Raw genomic sequence first — 22,447 nt, 5'->3', positions numbered from 1 at the left:
GTTGCTGCTACTAGAAATCAAATGAAGATTTGGGGCTATTCCCCTCCTTAGAAAATGCTAAAACTCTGAAATCGGACTCTACTCAAGAAACCCAGAAAGATTTCCTGAAATGGCCGACCCCCGAAAATCGCCCCCTTGAGGACCCACGCAATCTCTCAAGGCTCTACACTACCACTGAAATAAACCCACCACAACTCTGCCTGAAACTCAGCCAAAATCCTCCAATATGCAAGGGTTGATCCCCTGCTCAACCTCCCAGCACAAATCCTCTTGCAAAACCTCAATCCAGAACTCCTGCTAGAAAGAACTGCGTCATCCTTCTCAAGACTGCGCAGTCATCCAAGATGCTCAATCCTCCTACCAAAATGCTGATGAAACTACTGCAAAAATACTGATGGAAATACCTTGCCCGAGCAGGCACTCGAAGTCCCCCGGGGCTAAGGGTGAGATCTCCGAACGGAGACACTCAATGCACTAAACAGTGCTGCAGACTAGCTAAACAGCCAGCGTGCTCTAAGTCGAAGTGACTAGCTCAAATGCACATAATTGAATGCCAAAATGAGGAGGCTCCTCTCTCCTTTATAGCATTGGCCTCTCTCAATCCCAAGGCTCACCTCCTCCAACGTAGCTTCCCTCTTGCCACGTCTTTCTCACCATCTGCGCAGTAACTCCAAGTGTCTATGTGGGCCCCTCCTCTACATGGTTCTTTGGCCCCCCTTGGCTCACCTTTTAAGTTACAACGTTGTGCTATTAGGGAGTGTCTTTATTCATGAAGTGAGTATGTCCCCCTCTCCTCACCCTTTTATTTGTAAATAGCTATAGAAGGCAAAATTGAGCAAAATCGAATATTCCAATTAGCCATGGCTAATTAGGAATATTATAGAAAAGTACCAGGAGGCAATGGGGAAGGCCAAGAGCATCGTCTTTGACGGGGTCAAGGACCATGTAGTACCACATATTGCCGAAAAGGACATGGCAAATGTGATGTGGGAGGCCCTAACGAAATTGTATCAGCATACTTCCGTGCAGAGGAAGATGCTACTGGAAAATCAACTACGATCATACCAGATGCAGAAGGGATAATAGATAGACACCTTTCTCAATCGATTGAAGGAGATTCGAGATCAGCTGACTTCCATAGGGGCCACGCCAAATGAGGAGATGATGGTGAGGACCGCATTGAACATAGAATCAGAGGATTGGGAGGTATTTGTCCAGACTCCAGAACATATTGGGCAAGTCGACCCTTCCAGATTGGGAAGAACTGTGGACAGCTCTTCGTCAAGAAGAGATCAAAAGGCTAACCAAGGTGGGAAGCAGTGGCAAGGGGGTCAGAATCAAGAAGGAGGAAGAGGAGGATGCTATGCGAGCTAGTGTCCAAGGAAGAAGAGCAAGGGAGAGGCTTCTGAGACCAAGCTTGTGCTAGCGAGGGCGGAAAAAGAAGTGGAGACAGATGATGACTGTGCCATGAGTGCTCATGCACCTCGAGAGAAGAGGTGGGGAGACATCGAGCTGTAGTCAGACGGACTATAGGCGATGAGGAACAGGATCCTCGAGGTACCCAACCTCTTGGATTATACCTTGCTACAGGAGGCCTGAAAAGGAGTAGCAGGACTAGTGGATGTTAGTAGAGACGAATGCAGATGGAGCGACAGAGGGAGCTACAGTGCAAGAATCCCAGGACAACGTGAGGCAGCAGTGCAAGATGCATAGAGTTGTTGCAGCAACACAGAGGTCAGAGAGGGAGCACTTGTCAGTGACAGAGGGAGCTTCAGCATCAGGAGTGTTTCTAGCCTGACAGAGATGTCAGAGTTGGGAGATCAGTTACTCACTTCTCAGTAACTGAGTTGCAGTGTGGCAGTTAGTAGTGGCAATGCTACAGGTAACACGATGCAGCATGATGAGAGGGGATGCAGTGTAGATGCAACAGTGGCAGTGGTAGGGTCATGGGCTGCAGCACGGATGCAGAGGGAGTTGTCATACAGATGCAACAGTGGCAGTAGCAGGGCCATGGGTAGTCGTACATGATGCAACAGTGCAAAGGATGTTGGGCAGCAGGACTAGCATCAGCACAGGGACCGATGCTGGATGATCAGGGTGATGCTTAGTGAGAAGTATTACTAAAGCACAATCCTCGCTAAGAGGGAGTGTTGGTTCAGGGTAGCATCGAATGTGATCTAGCCACGAAAATTAGTGGAGAGGCTAAAGCACATGAGATCTCCAATACCCAAAAATGGTTTGGGCAGAATTTGACCAGTTTGGGAGATATTAAAATAATTGATATTTTTACTGGAATCCCTAAGTCTAAACTTAAGGAAAATAAAATATTAATGTGAAATAATATAAAACTGAGTTAGAATGGGCCAAAAGTCATGGATCAAGACAGATCTAATCTTAGCCGTTGATTAGGGACTTAATATCGATCGTTGAATTGTCAATGAGAAAAGTATAAGATGAGGCTTGAGGGTCACTTGGAGAACACACCGAGTTGATCAAGAATTCGATTTTTTGGGGCATGGCTTGCTGAGGAAATCGAAGGAGTGATCAGAGTTGTAGCTGAGAGGCAGCGAATGCAGTAGCAGAGGGGCAGAGATAGTACTGGGAGCATCAGCATAGAAGCCAGGAGAGGGTTGACGCAGAGCCAGCTAGAGGCCACACAGAAGCAGCCAGGAGCTGCGCAAAGCCTGAGGAGGGCCAGCGTTGAAGACACAGAGCCTCCTGAGGTTGTCGCAGAGCCCAAAGAGGCTGATGCTGGGCCAGAGAGGCTGACCCAGACCTTAGAGGTTGATGCTAGGAGATTTCATGGGGCAGATTGGGGCTGATATCTATGTCCGACTGAGAGGTACTACTGCTGAGGGCATTCTCTGTTGGGTGAGCCATTTCTGGTACCCATATTGTATTCTGAAACTGCTTAATAATAAAACCCTCAAATAGCTGCACCGGTTTTCCCGCATTGGGTTTTTCCGGGGACATTAGTCCAAAAATAACGGTGTCACTTGTGTGATTGTTTTTCTTTCAGTTGATGATCTGTATGTGTTGAGACTGTAATTGTATTTATTTTTAGTATTTACATGGTAAATAACTTGTTAATTAACAAAACAAGTAGGAAGAAATAAATCAGAAAGTACAAGAAGGATTTCTAATAGTTAGACTTAGAAATTCCAACATTTGATGAATAAGAACTCTAATAATAAACAAAAAGAAAAAGCTAATCTAAAGAAGTAAAAATACATCACAAACAGTTATCAAGAAGAGAAATCACCTACATTTGTTGCCTCTAGATTTCTCAACATGAGTGTTGTTGTCGCTCAATTTGTACAGGCTAGATGCGACAATAATCAGGGTGGGGGTTGTCACTCTGATCCCCACTATCTCCGTTCTAGCTGTCTCCCAATAGCATACTATGGGGCGTAGTCCCTATGAAATGTGAAGATGCAAGACTAGTCGGCAATCGACGAGTCTAGGAGATGCAACTGAATGGCCTAGAAACTTGTTTAATCTAGCAAGTTTAATGATTAGATTAGATTATCTTGAAAGACCACTGCCTTAAATGGAGTCAAATATTTGCTTTATGTTAATTATATACCAATCCATTGGATGAACAGTTGTTGCTTTAGGATGCTTCACTATCCTATATGAAATGAAACACCTAAAAAACTAAGTGAAATGCAAGATCTTGGTTTATTTTAGATTAGATGCCTAACTAGATGAATCTTTTCCCTTAGTTATTTTGAAACTAGTCTCTACAGTAGGTTGTGGAGAGAAGCCCAAGGAAAGTTAGTAATGACTAAATTAATGATACCTCCCTTGGGAATCTAATGCCTCCGGTGCTGTAGAGATTGTGGCTCTGACGACTGCAAGGTCACAATGTTAACCACAAAATAGGGTCTAGGCTTCGCAAGCTGGGTGAGAAAGGTGGTCCTATCTTTCTATCAACCAAGCTTATGCTTGGAGGTAAGTTAATTGATGCAAGACTAGTCCTAAAATGCACGTGCAAGGTGAGTGATTATCTTTAGGTGAAGTTGTTTTAAATGTCTTAAGTACTTGGAGATAAATTACAATGATGTTCAATTTAGGACAATGAAGGAAAGTAGTTAATAATTTGTAAAGACAATCTTCACCAAAGTAGTGCCCAATGAACAAATAAGATTATCTAATGACAAGAAGAGTGTAGAGCAATTCAAGATTGGATAATCTTACAAATGGACAATCGCTTATAAATGACAATGATACCCAAGTCCAATATTTCGACAAGATACCACAATTAGCAACTCTTGAAATTCCTTGGATTACCCTTATCACAATCTGATGACGAGACAAGTGCTTTAGGAGTGAGTTAATTGCAAGATTAGATATGTTCATTACTTTGTGAAAATGATCTTATTATTTAAGTAAAGCCACAAGAATACTTATTCCATTCAACAATGTAACAACCTGCAACTAATCAATAACCAACTTTTTCAATGACAATTGAAGTATATCCCTTGAGATATTTGATGATAACAAAGGTATGCAACTTCCACAGTTTTCACCATATGAACAATTGTCACCATATCAAATTTGCAATTAGTATTTAGAGCAAAATGGGAGCACTCCAGGAACAAAACTAACATTGATCTACTATTTACCTTTTAGAGCACTTGTCAAGTTATATTGATGAGATTGCTAAAAGAGAGGAATGAGCACTAAAATGCAACTAGGTGCAAAGGATGCCAATCGAGATGCATATGTAAAGAATATTGATGCAAATGACATGCCAATGAGAAAAGATGACTGTAAACAACTTATGCTATGTATCTGTACCACTGTTGTAGGTTACATATCAGATTTGTAAGTAATATATCATACCTCTTTGATCAATATATCAGACCATCCAATTAACATATCAGTCCCTAGAAAATGATGAAAAGGTGCCAAATAGTGATAAGCAAGTCAACTTAAATGGAAAGTATTGACTATCAAACTCTTTATGTCGTTGTAAGCTTATGATCATACCTCTGAAGTGTTGATTTCTGATATCATCGGATGTGCTCTAAGTCTCAAAATTTGAGGGAGACTTGGACACATCTATTCTACAAACCCAGAAATTGTTTTGAGAAATTCACTCGGAAACAGTTCTAATTAAATAATTAATTATTTTTAATGGGTGCCTAAGTCTAAACTTCGGAAATTAAAATAATTAAAGGGTATTAATCTAACTGTGGGTGAAACTTCTAGAAGAAGACGAGAATCAAGCCAAAATGATCTGAGCCATTGATTAGAATCTAATCTGGGTCGTTGGTTCTCAACTGAAGGATTATAAGAGGAGGCTTGACGGGCATTTGGAAAACACATAAAGTGGGAGATCAAAGATCGAATTTCTAAAGAGAGCAGTGCAACAGTTGCAGGAGAGAAGTTCGAAGTGATTTCTTGCAGTGAGGGGCGGGGATAGTTCTAGTTGGAGATTTCTCATGTTCCGGGAATCCTCACCAGAGGAGGCAGAGAGAGATCTGGGAGAGGTAGCACAGAGGCTACGTTGGCCAGCGTAGGCTGATGCAGAGCCTTGTGGAGATCCGTATTTTTGTTGGACAGATCAATTTCTGAAGCCGAAAGCCGGGGTGTGAGACTAGTAGGACAGAATCAAAGTCTCAGAGAGGCAAATCGATCAGCAGAGGGAGTGACGAAGTCCCTAGGAACTATGACCCTAGGCCTACGCAGTGATTGCACAGACACAACAAGGGACTAGCCATTCTGTGGCAGGATTAGTCAGGATCACTAGTGATAGTGTGAGGTATTTCTCACTAATCTTTTGTCAGTCATATTCTCCGTATTGGATAGCCAGTAAGGCATCTAGAAATTGTATTCAGAAAACTACTGCTTAATAATACAAACCCTCAGCTACTACATCGATTTTCCTGCATTGGGTTTTCCCGGGGACATTTGTCCAAAAATAATTGTGTAATGTGTTGTGTATTTCTTTCTTGCTCAGTTACTTGTTTCCACATATAATTTTAATTGGTGAAGGCTGCAGTGTATTAGTTTCGATATTTGTTGTAGCAAGCAGTGAATAATTTGTTTAGTAATTAAAAAATAGAAGGAACTTAATCAGTTGTTGCAGTAGAAATTTGTGCTACCAAATGTTCACATGGTATCGGAGCTGCAGGTGAAGCAAAAGAGTAGAGCCAGAAGAACCCAACGCTGAAAAGAAGGAGGGCTGAAGTGTTGCATAGGTAGAAAATCGAATCCCCAAAGGGATTGCATAGTCCAGCCAGGAGGGAAAAAATTTCGAGGAAGGTCTCTCTCTGAGTGAGTCGATAGAGAGGTAAGGCTTCCAAATCAAAGTTTTCTAGTGTCAGAGGGAGTAGCACAGAAGCTTCAACAAAGAGTATGTTTCTGGTGTGATGTAGTTTTATGCAGCAGTTGCTGGGTTAGAAAAACATCAGAAGGAAGAAGAGAGACACTGTTGAGGGAATTCTTCCTCAGAGGACTTCTAGCCAAGAAGTCTGAATTCTCATTTGTTGAGCAACAACAGGGAGCAACAGATCTACTAACTGCAGCGGGAGTGCGTAGGCTAGCCCAAAAACAACGTAGAGGAGAGAGGAGGCAGTTCAACATTTCGTTGGCAGAGATGGCAACTAAGGGGTTGCGAGATCAGGATCAGTTGGAGGGTGCATCCAACTATGTCATCTAGAAGGCAAGGATCTCATGTCTTCTGGATGAGCATGATCTCAAAACGTATGTCGACAGTGTGGTAGTTGCACCCACGGATCCAGATTTGCTCAAGAAGTACAAGGCCGAGATGGCGAAGGCCAATAGGTTGATCCTTGACGGAGTGAGGGATCTTGTAGTGTGTCACATTGCCAGCAAGGATACTGCTCAGCAGATGTGGGAAGCTTTGGCCATGCTATACGAAGGATCTTCCGAGCAGCGGAAGATGTACTTGGAGCAGAAGATGAGATCCACACAGATGCAAAAGGGGGAACTCATTGATCCATTCCTTGCAAAGCTTCAAGAAACCCGAGACAAGTTGGCAGTTGTGGGGTCAACACCTCAGCCTGTCGAGATGGTGAGGTTGGCCCTAAATTCAGTCTCAAAAGAATGGCAAGTGTTTGTCTAGAGTATCCTGGGCAGGGAGAGATTGCTAGATTGAGAATGGATGTGGGCTGCTCTTCTGCAAGAAGAGATGAGGAGAGACTCGGTCAAGTGTAAACTTGATGGTAGCAACAGCAGTGGGATGAAGCCCAAGGAGGAGGATGAGCATGCAACCCTCGCATCTAAGGGGCAGCAGGAGCAGTAGAAGAAGAAGAAGGACATCTCGAAGATCAAGTGCTTCCGATGTGGTGAACTTGGTCACTACGCTACACAGTGTCCTCTTAAGAAGAAGGACAAAGACGAGAAGCATGATCCGAAGGCTGCATCCGCACAGATCGAGGAGGAGGAGTTTGCCATGATTTCCCAGAGGTGGGGTGATATAGAATTGTAGTTCGAAAGAACTGTAGTTGGGCAAGATCCTTGAGGAGTCCACCTCTTGGATTAGTACCTTGCTATGGGAGCCCATATCAGAAGTAGCAGGATGGACTAGTGTCAGTTGGTGTAGAGGGGTGCCGGAGTGACAGTTGCAGTGGCTAGGAGCGCCAGAGACTGAGCAACACAGATCTAGAGTTGGCGGCAGTGCAGTTAGCACAGAGTAGAGTAAACAGCAGCGCAGAGGCTTCAGAGGATCAGAGCAGAGACTAGTAGCAGCCAAAACTCCAGCAACAAATGCATCATGTTGAACCCCTATTCAATAATTTTGGATGCTTTTCTGTTGCTGATGTAGTAGTGTTAAGTTATGGTATGTTCTATGCTTATAACAGTTTACTTCTTTTTCTTATTATATTCCACCGATTAGCAATAACATGTACATAAAGTAAAGTGCAGATAGAACATTAAACGATCGACAAAAAACAAGTCAAGACAAGAGACACAAGATGTGGCGGTTAGCCAGGGACAAACCCCACAATGTGTGGGGAAACCCTTTGATCAAATCTTCTTTTATCTTCAATAATTCGGCAGAGAGAAATAGTACAATAAATCTGATTCATATCAGCAGTAGCAAACCCTAGATCAGCAGCATCAGCATTAGCGGCTTCATTATCAAACTAGGGCAGACCATATCTCACAAACCGACCGTCGCATTGACTTCATTCCACCACCAAAAGTTTCGGCTTCCAGAGGAGGTTCAGATGAACCTATAGCGCAGTTCAGATGAGGAGATCTTCTAGGCCACGCAAGTCAATCTTTACTTCTACAGTTGCAGCTTCAGTTTCAACAGTTTCCGGCTTCAAACTAGGGCAGTCGATATCTTGCAAACCGTTCGTCGGATTGACTTCATTCCACCACCAAAAGTTGCGGCTTTCAAAAGAGGTTCAGATGAACCTACAGCGCAGTTCCAAAGAGGAGATCTTCTAGGCCACGCAAGTCAATCTTTACTTCTGCAGTTGCAGCTTCAGTTTCAGTAGTTTCCGGCTTCAAACTAGGGCAGTCGATATCTTGCAAACCGTCCGTCAGATTGACTTCATTCCACCACCAAAAGTTTCGGCTTCCAAAGGAGGTTCAGATGAACCTACAGCGCAGTTCAGATGAGGAGATCTTCTAGGCCACGCAAGTCAATCTTTACTTCTGCAGTTGCAGCTTCAGTTTTAGCAGTTTCCGGCTTCAAACTAGGGCAGTCGATATCTTGCAAACCGTTCGTAGGATTGACTTCATTCCACCACCAAAAGTTGCGGCTTTCAAAGGAGGTTCAGATGAACCTACAGCGCAGTTCCAAAGAGGAGATCTTCTAGGCCATGCAAGTCAATCTTTACTTCTACAGTTGCAGCTTCAGTTTCAGTAGTTTCTGGCTTCACATGTGTGAGAGAGAGAGACCCATTTCAACGCAGTAGAGAAGAGACTCATATCTGCGCAGTAGAGAGAGAGAGATGTGATGAGATGAGTGAGTCCAAATGAGGAAAAGTCCTCTTATATTTATAGGCAACGTTGGTGGGTGAATAGATGCGACTGTTGGGCTTCTGAGCCTACATGAGTTGTAGGTCGGCTTAATAATAATTCCATAATCAAAATAAATTCATATCTCCATGAATACTTATCGGAATTGGATGATCTTTATATCAATCCTACACCTCTCGATGAGAGGAATCTAATAAAAATATTATTAGCCATGAATAAGATGACCCACATGAAGTTTTGCCCTGGTTGCCAATTTTAACACTCCCTCTCAACCATGGAGAACTTTATCTGCAATCTGTCTATCGGTCGTTACTATTCATCCATCAAATGCACTGCCTTGTACAGCCTGACCCTTGCCTTGCTCTGCTCTATTTTGCCTGTTCTACTTTGTCTTGTTCTGCCCTGCACTGATCTGTACTGTTTTGTTCTGTTCTGCTCTACTCTTGCATTGTTCTGTTCTGCTCTACTCTTGCATTGTTCTGTTCTACTCTGCTTTTGTCCGAATTATGAAGAAGAAGAAATGATCGAGGATGTATCATACTGACTCAAAGTCAGTCTCAGAGTATGTACCACTGGTCCCAGACCAGTCTCAACCAACCTAAAGTCAGCGTCATAGTGAGTACAACTCCAATGGTCCCAGACCAATATCATCATCCACTGACTCAAAGTTAGTCTCAGAGTATGTACCACTGATCCCAGACCAGTCTCAACCGACCCGAAGTTAGCATCATAGTATGGTACAACTCCTACCACTGATCCCAGACCAATATCATTGATCCCAGATCAATGGAGGTCATCCTAGCGTAGGGAGTACGGTAGTTACAACGATGCGTCCATCGGTACTACTATGGTCCCTAACTTCATTTCCCTGCTCATTGATCAGATGAGAGGTACTTCCCATGAGTCCCAGACTGCATGGGTAGGATGCCTCGACAGGAGAACTAATCAATCCTGTCCTCACAGGAGAACACATCAATCCTGCTACAATTGCCATGGAGAACACATCAATCCAGGCCTCACAGGAGAACACATCAATCCTGCTACAATCGCTGTGGAGAACACATCAATCCAGGCTGCCATGGAGAACACATCAATCCAGGCTGCCATGGAGAACACATCAATCCAGGCCTCACGGGAGAACTAATCATCCTGCTACACAAGAGAGCGAATCATCCTGTTCCACAAGAGAGCGAATCATCTTGTCCCACAAGAGAGCGAATCATCTTGTTCCAGTGTGCACCACCAGGGGAGGGTGAGTCACCCTGTGGTCATATGTTGCTCCAGTAGGAACCGCAAGCCCTCAGAGCTCCCAGAGCTCAATGTATGCAACATGCAAGACCCTTGTACAAAGGTTTCTTGCCGACTCCAAGTCGTTTGGGAAAATCACAGATTAGATCTTTCCTCGGGGCTTTGACAAGGTGTATCAACCTGTACATCATCTTAATGTGATGGAGCTTCCTTGCTCATCGACGTACCATATCCCAGATGATGTCTATCTGCTGGAGCAATTGACGAATACGAGATTCCTCAATAATCGAATCCCACCTCTGGTTGTTACAGAGAATCACAGTGGTATCCAATGTAAATCCAAACAGCTCACTGAAGAGCTTTCGCAACCAGACTGCCTCACACGAGGTTATGCTAGCAACAATATATCCTGCTTCGGCGGTGCTCAAAGCCACCGACTTCTGCTTCCTGCTCATCCAGGATATCGAAGCAGATCCCAAGGTGAAACAGTACCCGAAAGTGCTCTTACGGTCCACCACACTGCCTGCCCAATCAACATCAGTATATCCAAGTAGTCTCGCATGTCCGACAGTGTATCTTAATCCATGAGAGATTGTGTCCTGAAGGCATCTCAAAAGATTCCTGGCATCAATCCAGTGAGGCTCAACCAAATATGAGCTCACAATGCTAACTGCAAAACATATGTTCGGACAGAGGTTCACCAAGAACATCAATGCGAATGAGTTTTTGAAACTCAGAGGCATTTCCCAAATCTGGTCCGACATCACTACCATATAACTTCTAAAAGTTAAGATCCTCGAGGTAGTCACAGGCTTGCAGTCCATCATACCGAATCTTTCCAATATATTTACCACATATTTTCCTTGAGATAGGAAAATTTCCCTTGGCTTCTGCCACACTTCAATTCCTTGGTCCTTCATTTCAAATTCAGAAGCCATCTCCCTCTTACATTTGTGAATGAGAGGGTTTGCACCTGTTAGAAATAGGTCATCCACATACAACACCAGTATGAGAGGCTTGTCATCTTCAACCTTAAAGTAAAGGTTAGGATCGGCTTCACTCCTAGTGAATCCCAGCTTCATCAAGTAGCTATCGATCCTCTCATACCATGCTCAGGGTGCTTGCTTCAGCCCATAGAGAGCTTTCTTCAACCTGCATACATGAGATTTTCGATCATAAATCTCAAATCCTTCGGGTTGCTCCACGTAGACCTCTTCTTTGATCGAGCCATGCAAGAACGCAGTCTTGACATCCATCTGATGTAGGTTCCATCCTTGTGAAGCGGCAAGGGCTATGATCGAGTGGATGGTCGTATATCTGGCAACAGGTGCAAATATTTCATCATAGTCTATACCTTCCTTTTGGGAGAAACCTCGAGCAACAAAATGAGCCTTATACTTTTCCGTGCTTCCATCTGCTGCATGCTTTATCTTGTAAAGCCATTTGGAAGTAACAACAGTCTTGTCCTGGGGTCTGGGAACTACTTCCCAAACATCATTCTTTATGATAGACTCATATTCTTCGGTCATAGCATCCTTCCATACTTGATGCTTGACGGCATCTGAGAATGACGAAGGCTCATTTTGTACGATCGTGCTCATGATGGTCAAGTATCCTTGATACCTATTAGGTTTCTTACTTTCACGAAAGGTTCCTCAGGGTGCAGCATGTCCTTCAGCATCATCAAGTAACCCCTTAAGCCATGAAGGCCTCTTCCTAGAAGAGGAAGGTTCATATGGATGAGGATCAATTGGATCCATGGGTTCTTCTACATCAGGCATTGATTCATCATCCTTTTCTTTCGGTTCCCTGGTGTCGGCTTCTTGAGAGCTCCTCAAAGTCGGAAGATTGATCACCTTGCTGAGAGCCATATCTTCGTCAAAGGTGACATCATGACTAATTATGACTTCCCTTTGACTGGCTACATAGATTCTATAGCCTTTAGTATTTTCACCATAGCCCACGAAAATTCCCTTCTTTCCAGATGCTCCCAATTTATTTCTTTTCTCTTTCGGCACATGAAAGTATACATGGCTTCCAAAAATTTTAAAATGAGAAACATCAGGTTTCTTACCGGTGAATTTTTCTTTAGGAGTCTTGGAACCCAATGCTTGATGAGAGCATCGATTTTGTACATATACGGCAGTGTTTGCAGCTTCAGCCCATAGAAACTTAGGAAGACTTTGATCATGTAGCATGGCCCGGACAGCTTCCATAATTGTGCGGTTCTTCCTTTCTGCCACACCATTTTGTTCAGGAGTATATGGTGTAGTAGTCTCCCTCTTGATGCCAGCCTCTGATATGTCTGAGTGAACTAGTTGTAATATATCGGAGGTCTTGCTTTGACTTGAAGGGAATGGTCCCCTTTTGAGCTTTCCTTCGACACATCCCGGACATACACCTTCTTTCTCTACTTGGAATTCAGGCATCCCTGTTACCATCTGTCTTACATCGGGTAGAGCTTTGTAATGAAGGTGGGCAAACCTCCGATGCCAAAGTTCGGACTGAAGCGATGTGTCACAAGACATGACACCTAGCGGACTTCCATCGACCTGATATAATGAATCAACACTAAACCCAAGAGTAAAGGCATCTTTAACATTATTTTTCCATATACATACCTTGCCATTGCTGAAGGTTACCTTGTAGCCTCTGTCTTCCATTGCCGAGATGGATACCAGGTTCTTTTTGAGGTCAGGTGCATTTAATACATCCTAGAATTTCTAGCCTTCTTGAATGCTTGTCCTCTTCCTTGATTCCCAGCTCTCCTCTTACCTTTGCTGTTGAATTTGTCATTCCTTTGATTGCCATCAGAGGGATTTCGAGTTGCACCACTGCATACTGTACCATGCTTCTCTAATCATGATTATCATCATGCTGCCCATGTCCATGATTTTATCCATCATAATGCTGCTCAAACTAGTGTGCATCATCATCATGCTATCCTATATGTGCATGATCTCATGTTGCCATTTATGTCCATGATCTCATTCATGATGCTCATGATCTCATACATAGTGACTTGCTTTATCGCAAATGTAACATCGTCATTTTCTTCTAGCCTTAGGTCCAGCCTTTCCTTTTGATTTAGTCCCGGAATTATTTCTTTTCTTTGCATGAGAAGAAAAGGCAGCAGGAGGACCTTTAGGCATGGGTATTTCTTGCACTTCTTCCCTTGTTTCTTCTTGAATGCAACTAGCCATTAATTCCTCGAAACCAGGAATTACATTATAGTTCAAAAGAGTAGTCCTGAACACATACCATTCAGTTGGTAATCCTCCGAGAGTTGTGAGTGCCATTTCTATGTCAGTAATGGTTTCCCCAATAGATAGGAGATCGTTCTTGATCTCGGTGATTCTTAAGAAGTATGCTTGCATACTTTCATCTTTACCCTTCTTGATTCCCCTCAACTTATTTCTAAGAAACAAAACTTGATTTGCATCATAACTTTAAATAAACTCACCAGTCTGTCGTAGATTTCCTTGGAGGTGTCTAAATCGGAGATATAGGCCACCAAGCGCTTGTCGATAGAGTCTCGGATGATCTTCTTTGTTTTGACTTCTCCATTTTTCCATTTGTTCCAGGCAGCAGCAGATGCATTTGATGAAGGCTCAACAATATTGCCACTTACATGGTCCAGCACTCCTTGATCTTCAAGGATTAGATCGATAGACATCTTCCATCCGTGATAGTCAGCTTTCTCACGGAGCTTGTCTTCGGCAGGAAAGAGTGTTGAGGACCCCATAGTTCTTTTAGGATAGCCTTGCCAATCTTCTCTTCAATGATTGCTCTTGCTCTTACTCGGGCTTTGTCTTCACCTCAGCTCTGATACCATGTTAAGTTATGGTATGTTCTATGCTTATAACAGTTTACTTCTTTTTCTTATTATATTCCACTGATTAGCAATCACATGTACATAAAGTAAAGTGCAGATAGAACATTAAACGATCGACAGAAAACAAGCCAAGACAAGAGACACAAGATGTGGCGGCTAGCCAGGGACAAACCCCACAATGTGTGGGGAAACCCTTTGATCAAATTTTCTTTTATCTTCAATAATTCAGCAGAGAGAAATAGTACAATAAATCTGATTCATATCAGCAGTAACAAACCCTAGATCAGCAGCATCAGCATTAGCGGCTTCATTATCAAACTAGGGTAGACCATATCTCACAAACCGACCGTCGGATTGACTTCATTCCACCACCAAAAGTTTCAGCTTCCAGAGGAGGTTCAGATGAACCTACAGCGCAGTTCAGATGAGGAGATCTTATAGGCCACGCAAGTCAATCTTTACTTCTGCAGTTGCAGCTTCAGTTTCAGCAGTTTCCGGCTTCAAACTAGAGCAGTCGATATCTTGCAAACCGTTCGTCGGATTGACTTCATTCCACCACCAAAAGTTGCGGCTTTCAAAGGAGGTTCAGATGAACCTACAGCGCAGTTCCAAAGAGGAGATCTTCTAGGCCACGCAAGTCAATCTTTACTTCTGCAGTTGCAGCTTCAGTTTCAGTGGTTTCCGGCTTCAAACTAGGGCAGTCGATATCTTGCAAACCGTCCGTCGGATTGACTTCATTCCACCACCAAAAGTTTCGGCTTCCAGAGGAGGTTCAGATGAACCTACAACGCAATTCAGATGAGGAGATCTTCTAGGCCACGCAAGTCAATCTTTACTTCTGCAGTTGCAGCTTCAGTTTCAGCAGTTTCCGGCTTCAAACTAGGGCAGTCGATATCTTGCAAACCGTTCGTCGGATTGACTTCATTCCACCACCAAAAGTTGCGGCTTTCAAAGGAGGTTCAGATGAACCTACAGCGCAGTTCCAAAGAGGAGATCTTCTAGGCCACGCAAGTCAATCTTTACTTCTGCAGTTGCAGCTTCAGTTTCAGTAGTTTCCGGCTTCACATGTGTGAGAGAGAGAGACCCATTTCAGCGCAGTAGAGAAGAGACTCATATCTGCGCAGTAGAGAGAGAGAGATGTGATGAGATGAGTGAGTCCAAATGAGGAAAAGTCCTCTTATGTTTATACACAACGTTGGTGGGTGAATAGATGCGACTGTTGGGCTTTTGAGCCTACATGAGTTGTAGGTCGGCTTAATAATAATTCCATAATCAAAATAAATTCATATCTCCATGAATACTTATAGGAATTGGATGATCTTTATATCAATTCTACACCTCTCGACGAGAGGAATCTAATAAAAATATTATTAGCCATGAATAAGATGACCCACATGAAGTTTTGCCCTGGTTGCCAATTTTAACAAGTAGTAGCAGCAATTGGAGAAGGTTGCAATGCAGATGCAGTGTTGGCAGTGGCAATGCCATCAGCGGCGCAGATGCAAAATTTGAGAGGGAGTTGTAGTACATATGCAGTGTTGGCAGTTGTAGAGTTAGCAACAGTATATATGCAACATTTGCACAATAGTTAATGGGCAGAGATGTCATACATCAGCAACATAGAGGGAGATGTTACAGAGAAGGGTGATGCTTCAGTAGGTTGCATTACTAGAGCACATTCCTCGCTAAGAGGGAGTGTTGATTTTTGGTAGCATTGGATGTGCTCTAAGCCTCAAAATTTGCAAGGAGGCTTGGACACATGTATTCCACAGTACCCAGAAATCGTTTTGGGAAATTCCACCTAAAAACAGTTTTATTAAAATAATTAATTATTTTTTATGGGTGCCTAACTCTAAACTTGGGAATTTAAACTAATTAAAGGGTATTAATCTAACTGTGGGTGAAATTTCTAGAAGAAGACGAGGATCAAGCCAAAAGATCGAGTCATTGATTAGAATCTAATCTGGGTCATTGGTTCTCAACAGAGGGATTATAAGAGGAGGCTTAATGGGCATTTCGAAAACACATCGAGTGGGAGATCAGAGATTGAATTTCCGAGGAGAGCAGCACAACAATTGCTAGAGAGAAGTTCGAAGTGATTTCTTGCAGATTTCTCCTGATCCGGGAATACTCAGCAAAGGAGGCAGAGAGAGATCCGGGAGAGGCAACACAGAGGCTAAGCTGGCCAGCGTAGGCTGACACAGAGGTAGCGCGAAACCTTGTGGAGATTTGTATTTTTGTTGGAGAGATCGATTTCTGAAGCCGAAAGCTGAGGTGTGAGACCAGGAGGACAGAATCGAAGTCTCCGAGAGGCAAATCGATCAGCAGAGGGAGTGACACAGTCCCTAGGAGCTATGACGTTGGGCCTACACAATGATTGCGCAAAGGCAACAAGGGACTAGCCATTCTGTGGCTGGATCAGTCAGGATTGCCAGTGATAGTGTGAGGTATTTCTCACTAATCTTTTGTCAGTCATATTTTCTATATTGGATAGCCAGTAAGGCATCCAGAGATTGTATTCAGAAAACTACTACTTAATAATACAAACCCTTAGGCGCTTCACCAATTTTCCCGCATTAGGTTTTTCCAGGGATATTTGTCCAAAAATAATTGTGTACTATGTTGTGTATTTCTTTCTTGCTCAGTTACTTGTTTCTGCATATAATTTTAATTGGTGAAGGCTGCAGTGTATCGGTATTTGTTGTAGGAAGCAGTAAATAATTTGTTCAGTAATTAACAAATAGAAGGAACTTAATCAGTTGTTGCAATAGAAATTTGGGCTTCCAAATTTTCACATGGTATCAGAGCTACAGGTGAAGCAAGAGAGCAAAGTCGGAAGAACCCAACGCTGAAGCGGAGGGTCGAAGTGCTGCATAGGCAAAAAATCGAATCCCTAGAGAGATTGCGCAGTTAAGGCATGGAGGGAAAAATTTTCGAGGAAGGTCTCTCTCTGAGTGAGTCGACAGAGAGATAAGACTTCCAGATCGAATTTTGCGAGTGTCAGAGAGAAGCGCAGAAGCTTCAGCGAAGAGGAGGTTTCTGGTGTGACACAATTTTCTGCAGCAGTTGCTGGGGCAGAAAAACGTCAGAAGGAATAAGAGAGACACTATTGAGGGAATTCTTCCTCAGAGGAATTCCAACCAAGAAGTCTGAATTCTCATGTGCTGAGCAACAGCAAGGAACAACAAATCTACTAACTCCTGCAAGAAGTGCGTAGGCCAGCCCAACAGCAAGGCAAAGGAGAGAGGAGGCAGTTCGACATTTCGTTGGCAAAGATGGCAGCTAATGGTTTGCAAGATCAGGATCGGTTGGAGGGTGCATCCAACATGTGATCTCGAAGACAAGGATCTCTTGCCTTCTGGATAAGCACGATCTCAAAACCTATGTTGACAGTGTGGTAGTTGTACCCATGGATCCAAATCCGCCCGAGAATTACAAGGCCGAGATGACGAAGGCCAAGAGGTTGATCCTCGATGGAGTGAGGGATCATGTAGTGTGCCACATTGTCGGGAAGGACACTGCTCGGAAGATGTGGGAAGCTTTAGACACGCTATACAAAGGATCTTCCGAGCAGCGAAAGATGTACTTGAAGCTGAAGATGAGATCCACGCGAATACAGAAGGGGGAATGCATTGATCCGTTCCTTGCAAAGCTTTAGGAAACTCGAGATGAGTTGGTAGTTATGGGGTCAACACCAGTGTTGCACGAAGCGCCCCCCCCCGGATCGAAGCTCCGAAGCGCGCCCCGTACGGAAGCGCCTAGGAAGCGCCGTACGAAGCGCGCTTCGGAATTTTGGAAGCGCGATTCGGAAAAATTTTTGCGCTTCCTGGAATTTCCGAAGCACCGGCTCCGAAGCGCACTTCGTACGGCGCTTCGGGCCGCCGAAGCGTGGCGCTTCGGAGCAGGAAGCGTGCGCTTCACGCACGCTTCCGTACGCTTCGGCGGAAAGGGGCGTGCCCAAGGGAGAAAAACAATTTTTTTTTAATTTTTTTTTAAGTTATGTTCACTCAACTTAAGGGGGTGGGTTAGGGTGAGGTTAGAGTGAGGTTAAGGTGAGGAATGAAAAGAATAAAGCCCCCATTCATTCCTCATTTTCTCACTTTGAGTTTATAAGAGTTGGAGAAGAGAAGAGAGGAGAGGAGAAGAGAAGAGAGGAAAGGAGAGGAGAAGAGAGGAGAGCTTGGAGGAGTGAAGAAGGAGGAGCTAGGAGAAGGAGGAGGAGCTTGGAGCAAGAGCTTGGAGGACTTCATCTACAAGAGCTAAAGAGGTAAGTTCAAACCCCAAACTCCCTTGTTTTTTTGAATTTTTTTTTGTATTTTTCTCCTCCCTCTCCTACTCTTTCCCATTGTTTCTACTTGCTCCTTTATTTACAGGTTGCCGTTGTCCACCACCTATATCCATATTCCAAGATGGTGTTCTTTTGGCTTCTATGTATCATTCCACTCTTGGTTTTAATGATGGCAAGGGTGAGGAATAGAAGGGAAGAAACAGAAGAGGACATTGGTGATGGTCCTAATAGTAGTGACCCAATGTATGATGAGGAGGAAGGGTTTGAAGAGGAAGGGGATGAACTTGAAGGGGACACTGAAACACAAGATGGGAAAGCTACATCAACACCCTTGTGGAACTATGTGACCAAACTTGATGGGGGAAAGGGTGGTGGATCTTACAAATTTGTGTGCCCTCATGGTTGTCATGGAGGAAAACCATATTGTGGTTCATATACCCGTCTCAGGAGGCATCTTTGTGGGGTGCTAGACAGTGATGAAAAAAAGGGTTCTGTGGGGGTACAAATTTGCCCAAACATTTCAACTGAAGAAAGAAGAAAATACATCCAAATAGAGATGGCTGCACAACAAAAAAACAAGAAACAAAAAACTCATTCTGAATCAAGTGCAACCTCTAAATTTGGTAGTTGCTCATCTCCTCATGGTACTTCTGCAAGCTCTGGAGGTAGAAGAACAATAGGGGATTTCCTTAATGTTGCTGGGAGGGATGAGTGGATGGAAAGATAGTCCGTTTTCTTTGTGCTTGCGGTGTACCATTCAATGTGCTTCGCTCTCCCTATTGGCATGAAATGGTAAAGGCCATCAATGAAGCCCCAAAAGGATACAAGGCCCCCAACTATGAGAAAGCTAGAACAGTGTTATTAGAAAGAGAAAAAGCTAAGGTTCAAAGAGCTTTGACACGTTTTACAAATGAGTGGGTAGATTCTGGGGTATCCATTGTATCAGATGGGTGGACAAATATTAGAAACCAACATTTGATAAATGTTCTTGGTGTTTCTTCTAGTGGTGCAGTATTTATTGCATGTCATGACTCCTCCTCCATCATTGCATCTGCACAAAACATTGCAGATCTCCTATTGAAATCAATCAAAGATGTTGGTCCGAATAATGTGGTTCAAGTGATCACAGATAATGCAGCAAATTGTAAGGCAGCAGGAAAAATTATTGAGCGTACTCATCCACACATCTTTTGGTCTGGGTGCCTGGTTCACACATTGAACCTTTTGATGCATGATATTGTGAAACACAAAGAATGTGGGTGGATTGCTGAGGTTTACAGGAGAGGGAAGCAGCTCATTAAATTCATCACAGGGCATACAAGGGTAAACTACTTCTATGGCACTTACTCCAAGTTGCAATTGCTTAAAATTGCAAAGACAAGATTTGCTAGTTATTACCTCACCTTTAGGCGGCTAGTGAAGGTGAGACAAGCTTTAACTAATCTGGTGTGTGCTGAAACATGGGATGAAATTAACACTGACATAGATGGTGCTAATGCAGTCAAGGACACTGTTCTTGACAGTTACTTTTGGGACAGGTTAAATATGTTTTGCAATTCACCAAACCAATTTATTACATGATCAAGTTTGCAGATTCAGATCGACCAGTAATTGGGGAGGTGTATGAGCAAATGGATAGCATGTTGGGGCAGATTAAAGACATTGTTGAGCCTAGAGATATCACCTTGTACAATTATATTCGTGTAGAGGTGCAAAACCGATGGGAAATGCTAAATATTCCATTGCATGCATTAGCATATGTTTTGACACCTAAATACTATCATCCATCATGGCTTTCAACACCAGCACCTGGGGGGGAAGCAGGAGAAAACCACACCAAGATCAAGAGGTTCACCAAAAATATATGGCTGCATTGAGTAAATTAATCCCTGATGAGGAGGAGGCTGCATTGGTACGGAGACAGGTGAGCAACTATACGCTCAACACTGGTCCATTTGGGAGCATGCATGCAATTAAAGATCGAGAGACTTTTTCTGCTCTTGAGTGGTGGAACATGCATGGAGAGGGTACTCCACTTCTACAGAGTTTGGCATTGCGGGTGCTATCACAGGTGGTAAACACTTCTTCTGCAGAGAGGTGTTGGAGCTCTTATTCTTTCATCCACAATGTTAAAAGGAACAGGTTGAGTTTAGACCGGGCAGAGAGCTTGGTTTATGTTCATTACAACTTGCGATTGTTGTCCCATTACTGTGAAGATGCAAAGTCTAATAAAGACTTGTTGATTTGGGACAAGAATCCAGAGGAGCCCAATTTGGAGGATGGAGTGTTGCGACTAGAGCAATTAGAGGATGCTCTTATCCAGGTATGTCCATTGTGGTATGAATTTTCCAATTTTCCCTTATAAAGCATTTCTCTAATTCATGTTTTTTAATTTTTTTGTTAACTAGTGTTTTTTTTTTTGCATGAATTTTTTGAGCGATTCTAGGATGATGATGACCGTGTTGATATGCCACCACCCCCACCCCCACCCCCATCTAGTCCCTTGGTTCCTAGGTTCCATGGTTCAACACCAACAGCAGGGGGTTCTTCTTCATCAGTTTCAGTGCCACGACTTCCACAGGCACCATCTTCTTCATTGCCACCACGTGGAGGCCCGCCACCACGTTCTATTCGTGGTGGAAGGAGGAGAGATTAGTAGATATATTCACAATCTACTACTTTTTGTCATAGATTACTCATTAGACTTGTAGACTTGTGAATTTGAATTTTGAACCTTTTTGGCTTGGCGGTGACCAAGTGACATATTTTGTAAACATTATTATTTGAATTTTGGACATGACAAATGTTGACAGTTGCTCACTTGCTAGATAAATCATAATATGCTCTATGTTTTATGTTTTATAATATGCTTAAATGTTTTATGTTTTATAATATGCTTAAAAATTTGATGTATGTTTGTAATAGCTAGAATATAGATGATTGTTGTACATACTAGTAACTACAATGGAATCATGGATGCGATATCTATCTTGATTTATGCAAAAATATGCATGTTTTCATGTCTTCTACAATTAATTTGGTATTTGGGATGTTTGTTTTGAGTATAAATGCAAAAAAATATAAAAAATATATATATATATAGCAGACGCTTCCGCGGACGCTTCGCTTCCTAGATTTTTGGAAAATGACGCTTCGGCGTCCCCGCTTCCAAAAAACGCTTCCGCTTCGTTCCCGCTTCGTGCAACATTGGTCAACACCTCAACCTACCAAGATAGTGAGGCTGGCCCTAAATTCAGTCTTAGAAGAATGGCAAGTGTTTGTCCAGAGTATCCTGGGTAGAGAGAGATTGCTAGATTGGGAAGGGATGTGGGTCGCTCTTTAGCAAGAAGAGATGAGGAGAGACTTGGTCAAGTGTAAACTTGATGGCAGCAGCAGTAGTTTGACGAAGCCCAAGGAGGAGGATGAGAATACAACCTAAGCAACGGAAGAAGAAGGACATCTCAAAGATCAAGTGCTTCCGGTGTGGTGAACTTGGTCACTATGCTACACAATGTCCTCTTAAGAAGGAGGACAAAGATGAGAAGCATGATCCGAAGGCTACAGCCGCACAGATCGCGGACGAGGAGTTTTCCATGATTGCCCAGAGGTGGGGTGATATAGAACTGTAGTTTGAAAGAACTGTAGTTGGGCAAGATCCTTGCGGAGTCCACCTCTTGGATCAATACCTTTCCACGGGAGCCAAGATCAGAAGTAGCAGGATGGACTAGTGTCAGTTGGTGCAGAGGGGTGTCGGAGTGATAGTTGCAGTGCCTAGGAGTGCTAGAGACTGAGCAGCACAGAGCTAGAGTTGGCAGCAGTGCAGTTGGCACAGAGCAGAGTTAGCAACAATGCAGAGGATTTAGAGGGTTAGCGTAGAGACTAGTAGCAGTTAGAACTCCAGCAACAGATGCATCATGTTGAACACCTGTTCAATAATTTTGGATGCTTTTCCATTGCTGATGCAGCAGCAACAGCAGTTGGAGAAGGTTGCAGTGCAGATGCAGCAGCAACAACAATTGGAGAAGGTTGCAGTGCAGATGCAGTGTTGGCAGTGGCAGTGCTAGTAGCAGCACGAGTGCAAAATTTGAGAGGGAGTTGCAATACAGATG

At 43.4% G+C, this 22,447-nt stretch overlaps 2 protein-coding genes across 4 annotated transcripts in view; both read left to right on the top strand.

Annotated features, from left to right (window-relative positions):
* The window catches only part of LOC149166842 (phenylacetaldehyde reductase-like), a 522,913-nt gene that overhangs the window by 487,916 nt on the left and 12,550 nt on the right, over positions 1-22,447 (top strand). The gene's annotated exons all lie outside the window — the stretch shown is intronic.
* Positions 19,095-21,177, top strand: LOC149166843 (uncharacterized). 2 transcript variants are annotated; one of them, XM_089431417.1, is made up of 2 exons: positions 19,095-20,661; positions 20,785-21,177. In XM_089431417.1, the coding sequence occupies exons 1-2, from the start codon at positions 20,128-20,130 to the stop codon at positions 20,992-20,994; spliced, it is 744 nt and encodes a 247-aa protein (XP_089287543.1). In that variant the 5' UTR covers positions 19,095-20,127; the 3' UTR covers positions 20,995-21,177. Both variants share the same exon structure in this region; 1 of them encodes a protein (XP_089287543.1).

Source organism: Pinus tabuliformis, chromosome 5_1, assembly GCF_031772625.1.
Source record: "Pinus tabuliformis cultivar Carrire ecotype Pingquan chromosome 5_1, CPIR1, whole genome shotgun sequence".
In the NCBI taxonomy this organism is placed as follows: Eukaryota; Viridiplantae; Streptophyta; class Pinopsida; order Pinales; family Pinaceae; genus Pinus; species Pinus tabuliformis.
Note: the sequence above shows the minus strand (reverse complement) of the source record. Positions and strands in the feature narration are given on the sequence as shown.